The sequence below is a fragment of the Austrofundulus limnaeus genome, unplaced genomic scaffold (assembly GCF_001266775.1).
Source record: "Austrofundulus limnaeus strain Quisiro unplaced genomic scaffold, Austrofundulus_limnaeus-1.0 Scaffold645, whole genome shotgun sequence".
Lineage (NCBI taxonomy): Eukaryota > Metazoa > Chordata > Actinopteri > Cyprinodontiformes > Rivulidae > Austrofundulus > Austrofundulus limnaeus.
In genome coordinates, this window is record NW_013953047.1 from 13,954 (window position 1) to 22,658 (window position 8,705).

The 8,705-nt window shown below is 40.0% G+C and overlaps 1 protein-coding gene across 1 annotated transcript in view; it reads left to right on the forward strand.

The window, feature by feature from the left end:
• The window catches only part of cyp26a1 (cytochrome P450, family 26, subfamily A, polypeptide 1), a 17,975-nt gene extending 13,527 nt beyond the window's left edge, over nt 1-4,448 (forward strand). Inside the window, exons 4-7 of the mRNA XM_014027393.1 lie at nt 1,245-1,394; nt 1,469-1,603; nt 3,456-3,602; nt 3,922-4,448. Of these exons, the coding sequence (XP_013882847.1) occupies nt 1,245-1,394; nt 1,469-1,603; nt 3,456-3,602; nt 3,922-4,257 (768 nt within the window). The 3' untranslated portion in view covers nt 4,258-4,448. The remainder of the gene's footprint in view (nt 1-1,244; nt 1,395-1,468; nt 1,604-3,455; nt 3,603-3,921) is intronic.
• The last annotated feature ends 4,257 nt before the right edge of the window (nt 4,449-8,705 follow it).

Genomic DNA, 8,705 nt, shown 5'->3' on the forward strand with positions numbered 1-8,705 from the left:
GTGTGTGTGTGTGTGTGTGTGTGTGTGTGTGTGTGTGTCCCTACTAAAAATGAGTTAGATTCAGGAAAGAGGCAGTCTTTTGTTTCTCAGGGTCAGCTTGGTTCGGTTAACTTTTATCAAACTTTAAAGGCACATTTTGTATCTCCTCAGGTGTTTTAGTTTTTAAGCTACAGCAGATTAAACATAGTGAAAACACACAAAAACATGTACAATAGGTTGCCTTCAGGCCCAGGCCGCCCTTGAAAAAGAGATCTGAGATCTCAATGGGATTTGCCTGGTAAAATAACAGTAAATAAAATAAATAAATAAATAAGGTGGAGTCGCCCTTTAACCGTTCCTGAAAAAATAATTTTTTCTCATAAATTTACGAGGTTTTTTTCCTGGAAATTTCTGACTTTAGAATGTCAGAAAATATCAAGTTTAAATGTCACAAATTTCTACCTTATTTATGGAAATTTCTGAGTGTTTTTTTTCTTGGAAATATGCGACTTTTCAAAATAAGAGAATATCCAGTTTTTTTCCCTAGAATTTCTGAAATTAATCTCAGAAAATCTGAGTTTTTTCTCAGACATTTGCGCTTCCTTTTTTCATCGTCAAAGTGGCCCTGATACACCGTCATAATTTTTGTGTATTTGTTTATAATCTGAAATATTTAAGCAAATGGAAAAAAATCTGTAAATCAGTAAAGTTATTTTACTCAGATTAAAGTAAAGTTTAGGTTTTAAGAGATGCTGATTGGTTTCTAGGGTGAATATGATTAATATGACAGTTAATCCCCTGGACGCCTGCTTGTCCTAGTCACATGATCAGATTAAATCTCTCTAGTGGGAAAGATTAGCTGTCTGTAAAAATCTGGTCCACATTGTGTCAAAAGTACAGACTTTCAGGCTTTACATCAGTGTTTAAACTGTGCTGATAGTCCAAGGAAAACTGGAGTTATGATAAATAAACTACAGAATTTTTATTTTTTTAATGTTTGTTATATTTGAAGTGGACAGGAGCATCGAGTGGACTGACTGGGGAAATCCTCCAGTCAGTCTGCCTGGTGGCGTTAATCATACATAAAGTGTTAAAATAATCTAATTACAATTTTCCTGATTGATTGCAGACGATACGGTTTTGCTCAACCCTGCTAGTTTCTTGTACATACTGAATTTTTCTCAGTGTTTTGAGTCACAACAAACAAAATAAAGGAATGTATTTGTGTGTGCAGAATGTTTATTATCTCTGTCTCTGACCTGCAGGGTCTGAAGGCCAGAAACCTGATCCACTGTAAGATGGAGGAGAACATCCAGCAGAAGGTGCAGGAGTGTGAGCAGGGCTGCAGACACACAGACGCTCTGCAGCAGCTCATCGACAGCAGCAGGAAGAACAACGAGCCTCTCAGCATGCAGGTGATAAACACGCTTCACCTTTGACCTCTCCTCAGGCCTGACATGACTCCACCTGTGCACCTTTCTGTTTTCAGGCCATCAAGGAGTCTGCTACAGAGCTGCTGTTCGGGGGCCACGAGACCACCGCCAGCACAGCCACGTCTCTGATCATGTTTTTAGGTCTGAACCCACATGTGGTGGACAAGCTGAGGCAGGAGCTCCAGGAACAGGTCCAGTTAACTCTCCTAACATCTGTCCTGTTGTGCAGCTGAAGATGTTCTGCTTCTCTTCAGCAGAGGAGCGCAGAGTTCTGAGTTTTAATCCCTTTATTCTCCCTCCCCTCCCTGCTGAGGGTCATCAGGTCTGTGTTAGTCTGGCTCACACAGGTCACATGATGAAGGAACCCGACTGGGTTATCGCTCTGTTCAGCCCTCCTCTGTTCAAACTTGTTTTGTTTGTTAGTGACACAAAGCATTACAACATGTGTGTGGCTCCGCAGCTCAGATTTCACATCATTCAGTTCAAACAGATCACAGAAATCTGGACTTTTAACAAATCTACTGGTATTTTCAGTTAATCTTTGTTTTATATTACACAAACACAGTTTAAGTTTTAATTTACACTTTTAGATTTTGCTACATGGTTACCTTACAGCAGGCCTTTTCAACTAAATTTCTCCGGGGGCCACAGTTACTGCAGCTGAGGGGCCGAACATCCAGCACTTAGTCATTATGTAACTAAACTGAGAATTACAAAGATCTGTTACCTTTGAAATAGTTTATTTTGCTGCATTTAATCATGAATATAACATTAACATACAGAACCCTATGGAATAAATGTAGTGACAATTAAACAATATCAAAAACAAAAATAACTTATTCTGCCTCCTGTTTAACACAAATATTAATTTAACATCTCTGACTTGACTAATTTTTAAACCAATTTCATTTTCATAGTTTTATCTTCAACTGCTTGTAGTTTTTAACTGTCTTGGATGATGAAAGTTATTGTTTTTACCTACATTTAGGTAAGATTCTGGTGTTTCTGTAGATACCAAACATGTCTATAAATGAACTTACAGTAATTAAAGTAGAAATCCTGTGTTTTGGGCTAAAGAGATGAATGATTGGCAGGTCGAACCGTCTGCCTGTTGAACAGCCCCGCCTTAAAGTGATAATGTTACACTTTTAGCTGTATAAACCTCAGATTTTACACTTTTATATACTTTTATACATTATATTAATAACAACTACTAAATACCTGTTAAAGTGTAGGTATTTTGTCAGCTTTTACCATGTTTATGTTGCAGAGTGTGTCCCTCATTAACTCCCATCATATCTTAGCTCTACTTTGTTTTTCTGTAACTTAATGTATTTTCTACATGATGCTGTGTAGTAACAGTTAAAACTTATGATCATCAATAGTTTAATCGTGATTAAAGACTTGTTTTATTATCACAAATTATATTTTCTACAACAGTTTGAGGCTTAATTTTTACTTTGTTTTTCTGTCCGCCTGTCTGAAGACCAAGGCTGTGTCTAAAGTCACCATGACAGCCAGTGTTTGTTTTTATATTCAGTCATAGCTGCCTTCATAACTTTATTTTTTTAAATTCTTTCTGGGTGGATTCTCCTCCTGTGCACAGGTGGGTTTTCTCCAACAGGTCAAAAACCTCCATGTTAGGTTTGTTGGAAAGTGTGGAGAGAGTTTGATTTGTTGGTTGTTTGTGTGGGACTCAACATGTCCAGGTGTGTCTCTCACACACTGACTGCTGGACATGGACAGCAGGTCCCAGTGACCTGGAGAAGAGAAGCACGTAAAGACATTTGACAAATGGATAGAATTTAAGAATTTCTGGGAAAAACTCTACAGAATTAGGATTTAAAATCTGAAAAACTACAAGTAAAGCAGAAAACATTTGAACCTGGAGTTTCTGTTTTTGGTCTGAGTTGATCATCTTCTTTGGTCTTAGAATGTAGTTATTTTTTTTTATTTTATTAATTTTGTACCAACTTGTACATGAACGAGCTACTGTACTGGTAGTTTTAATCTGACATGAGCAGTTTGTGTCTTTGTGTTCAGGAGGAGCAAGGCCTGGACCTCCACAGTCTGAACCTGGACTCCTTGGAGCAGCTCAGATACACAGACTGTGTCATCAAAGAGACTTTAAGGATCAACCCTCCTGTTCCTGGAGGCTTCAGGATAGCTCTGAAGACGTTTACACTCAATGTAAGGAAAGAAAACATGCTGGTCAACTTACACTTCTTTATTTTCTGCTGAAATACAACATGACAGCTGAAGAACTGGAACTGAGATATTAAAGCTAAAAGAAGCGAAATGATAGCTAAAAGCTAAATATATCTTTTTTAAATTCTGCATTTAGCAAAAAGGCTAAAAGCTGAAAGTAGCATAAAGCTAGTTCTGTATAGCAAAGTTCAAGCTAAAAGCAGCAAATGTCTGCCAAACACTAGAAGTTAGAAAAGGTTAAAATAACTCGGGAGTGATGTGTCAGCTTACAAAGACTAACTAGCTGCTCTTCCTGCCTCAGGGTTATCAGATCCCTAAAGGGTGGAAGGTCATCTACAGTATCTGCGACACACACGACGTGGCTCAGATGTTCCCCAACAAGCAGGACTTCCAGCCGCAGCGCTTCATGACCCAGCCCTCTGCAGACTCGTCCAGGTTTCACTACATCCCATTCGGTGGCGGCTCCAGGATGTGTGTGGGCAAAGAGTTTGCTAGAGTTCTGCTGAAGGTCTTTTTGGTGGAGGTGGTCTCAAAGTGTGACTGGACTCTTTTAAATGGACCTCCAGCCATGAAGACTGGACCAACGGTCTATCCTGTGGACAACTTGCCAACAAAGTTCACCAGCTGTGCTCAGTAAAATGTAAGGTTTTAGTTTCTGTGTGGAACTCTGGAGAAGCCTTGTGGACCCAGAAATGGATTCTTCTCTGGACTTTATACTTTTATTTTGCAGAATATTTGTATATACTGTAGATGAAGTATTTTTGAAATAAAATGGATGATACACTTTATATTTTGGTTTAAATAAAAGCACTATGTAGTCCAGCTGTATTCATGTTTGTAAGTTTTCTACAGTATCTAATGTAGAACTTTTGAATTTTACCACAAGTTGTATTTTATTTTATGGAAATTTTATTTATAAAATTTACTTTACTGACAATATTGTGTACTAGTAAATTCAACAATACATTACTGAAGGTCTACCTTTATAGCATAAAATTCAAAACTTCAGAAACTCTGAGCTTTAGTTGTTTTTTTTTTTTTTACTGCTCAGGAGCTTTTTAAGAAAAACTATTTGTTAAATATCTGTGAGTTGGATTATTTTCAGGTTGGTGTTAATACCTGAACCTGTGACTGAGGAGTCTTTTGTTACAATAATCACATATTTCAGTAAGAAAAGGAAACTGGATTTGAGTGAGTCCTTGTTGGGTCAGTTTATTAAAGAAATACAGTACTTGTTGGAGCAGCACATTACTTTGAAGAAGTCATCCAGAACATGGGTGGTCTTTGCTGGTCTCTAGACATGTTGATGAATGAAAAAATACATGATACTTTATTGATCCCAGAAAGGAAATTACGGTTCAGAACAACCCAATCAAGAAAAACATTTGGAGAACAGCAGTCCAGCAGCCATAACTAGGTGCTACCCTTAAAACGAAAAAAGAAATACCAACATGAGAATAAGAGAGTATAAAGAAAGAACATCATGTTATGCCCACTCAGTACACAATATGAGGTATATAAAAACCTGCACAGAGCAAGATCATAGCCATTGACACCTGTAGATTTGCCTCAATGTCTCACTAGAACTCTCATGATGAAATTCCAGTCAGTCGAATTTGTTGGTCATTCCTCACCTTTCACCGAGCCCAACTTTCTCCAAGATCAATCCATTCCCACTTAGGAGCATGCAACCCTCAGCGAGGACAGCATCCAGCTTTCAGCTCTGCTCAAGCAGCGCTTGAGTCTGAGTGTTGACAGCAAAGACCATTACAGAAGCCGTGCAACCTCATCAAGGCCCGAATGGCTCCAGACACTTTCCATATTTCACGATAGCCCAGATATCCACCACCACCAATCAGTAGAAATCCTGCTGTCATTAATCCTTTTATGTTACCACCTTTGACATCCTTAGTCGACAATGTAGAAAGGCACATTATCTTCCAATCACCCCAGGAATCCATAACGCACCCTGCTGCACATGTCCCATCAGAGGAGCCCACAAGAGGGCTCTCCTTTGCCCACTTTCCATGTAGAAAAAATTTGATCAATAGTGTCAAGAGACCAGCTCACCAGATCCATAATTTGCAGTTTGGATGATTTGTAAGAAGAGGCTCAAAAATGTAGTATGGGGGCGGGGGGAACCATCTAGAACATTCTTGTTTTGAGCATGCAGAACTCTTGTGGTGGAGGTTGATCATCATGTTAGCATCGTATTGGGGTCCTGGGAGGTACCAGGGGGCAGAGTATCCTTTACATGAGGCCTGACCAGCAGGACGGTCCACGCTGGCTTCAGGCTGAGTGTGATCATGTCAAAGGTCATGGAAACAGTCCAGGCAGGTCTCTAATTCAATGCCACAGGCATCACACAGACCATTGTCATGGAGTCCCATCATCAGTTTGTGGCAGTTGAGCAGATTGTGCCCAGTTACAACTCCAACAGTGTACTTTGAGTTTTCCTTGTCAGGGAGATGAGAGCTTTCCCAAACCTTAGATTTGGACCATTAATCAGTTCCCGTGCCTGTCTACAGTCCATCAGCTCCCTCCAGAGGATTGAGAGTGGACGTCTAATCCAGGCCTGTAGGGCAGTCCTACAGACTGTTGTTGAGGTACCTACAACAGGCTCTGGTCCTTTGAAGTGAGCCTGACTGCCAGCTCTTGCGAGGTAGTCAGCTTTCTCGTTACCATAAATACCAGTATGTCCTGGTACCCATTTAACAGTAACAGTGTTATCTCTCCCCAGTTTGGTTGACTGCTTTGGCACACACCCAACCAGTAATGATGTAAAGTGTGGCCCTCGGAGAGCTCTAACAGCAGCTTGGCTATCTGTTAGGATGAATAGTTCCTTCTGTGTATACGTCTTTGAGAGATGCCCACACTGGTGGATTGCATGTATCTCAGCTTGAGATACAGTTGCAAAACCACCTAGTGGATAACTGTATCTCACTATGGTTGTGCAAAATCAGCCCCCCTGCACCTACTGACCCCTTCAGAAGGGATCCATCTGTAAAACAGTAGAAATGATTGGGAGACATGTCCGTCATAGAGAGTTTAATCCAGACAGACCTGTCTTCTATCTCTGTCTTAAAACTTGGTTCAAAATTGTATTTTTGGACCATTCTGTCTCCAGGTCCTGCAGTTACTGGAACAGTCCCAGATTCTGGTGTGCTGTGAGTCAGATAGGTTTTTCCACCTGCCAGACTGGTGTAGTCTTACTTCACTGGATGTGGCCTCCCCTAAGATATGTGAATCCAGTGGAGCCAGGTCCAGTAGGACTTCAAGGGCTGCTGTGGGTATTGTTCTACCTGTGATGCTCAGGCAGGCCATTCGTTGCACATAGGTGAGCATCACTATTGCCACCCCAACTTGGACTCAAACCCACCAAAAGCAGCATAGTATAGCATGGGGCGGACTATGGCCACGTAGATCCATCTGATAACCTTTGGGGTAGCACCCCAACGACTACTGGCAATTCTACGACACTGATGTAGGCACATTACTGCCTTCTTACACTTTTCATTTATGTGTCTTTTCCAGTTAAGCTTCCTGTCTAGATAGACAACCAAGAACTTAACTGACTCTGACAGAGGGAGTTCTACACCCTCCAAATTTATTATGAGTGAAAAGAATCAATTCTGTCTTATTTGGGTTGACAGAAAGTTCCTGCTCACAGCACCATCTCTGCTTAGTCCCCTCTGCATTAGGTTGCATACAATACTCAGGCAAGTCATCTGCATACCCCTGTATATGGAGTCTAGATCCATTCAACTCATTTAGTAAGCTGTCGACAACCAGGAGCTCCTCCCTGTGGACAGCCCCATCTGAGGTTTTGAACAGTCCCCCAGAGTTGAAGATGCTTTCCTTGTCTGAAGACTGACCAGTTATGTTTACATTTGTAATGTAATATGTACGTATTGTATGAACTGATGTATGATAAAACTTTGGGTTATTTCTGTGATACGTGTGGCTAATAAAATTGTATAATTTTTGTGCTTTTGTCAGCGACTCGTACAGAGTCTGCCTGTCCTGTGGCCGTAGAAAATGATTGTGTGTAGTGTTATCATGGTTGCCTTGTCACTGAAGGAAGTATTTTAATCCTGCCACTGATCAGAACTTCATTCAGTCAGAACAATGCCAACACATGTTGGTGTAAAAACAATATTTGGTTGAGAATACAGGGACTGACTAAACTGTAGAATTCTTTCATTTTATGTGACGTAGTGATTTTTTTTATTATCAAAAGCTGTTTTCTAAGCTTGAAAAATGATTTTTGTTTAGCAAACTATTGTCTGGAGAAATATTTCTGTTCAGTATTATCAGAGTAAACACACTAATTTCAAAATGAATTATATACAGACCATTTGTTTCTGCACATAAGTTGTTTGTATTTTTATTTTTTGTATTTTATGTCTGGTAGCATCAGTTCTTTCATTCATCTGACCTGTGAATGAGTTAGTTTTCTGTGTTTAACAGAGGGGGGAGGGAGAGTTTGATGTTTTTCACAGGATGACCAAGAAAACAAACCAACACGAGTCTCAGCAAATCAGAGCCAGAGTTGTTACCAGATGCTGTGATATGTTCAAGCTGATTAAAAAAATCAGTCCCAAAATCTCTTAAAATAAAGAGGATTGTGCTTCTGCTCTTTTCTTTATAATTTATTCTCTACGACTGGACTAACTGTTCAAAAATGACCTTTAGAAAGCAGGCACTCTGATGTGAAGTAAAAGAAGAGTAGAAGTGTTTCTCTGTGCTGCTGAACTGAAGCTGCTTCATTTTGTTTCAGAGATCAAAACCAGGCCTGAAATTTGACCAAACTCCACGCCTGAGCTGGAAAACCAGGAAGGTTTGTTTTCCAAGCAACCTAACTGTTACAGAAATACTTTATGCTGTGTTTTTGTGCTCGAACCCTTTCCCACATTTAGAGAACTTTTTATTAACAGGGAGAAAAAACAAAGAGTGACTGAGGTTGTAAGACGACAGTAAGTCCTGCCAACAGTTTACTGCAATGTTGTTGCCGTTTTTCAAGCCTGAATTGTGTGTGTGTGTGTGTGTGTGTGTGTGTGTGTGTGTGTGTGCACACAGAGGTGT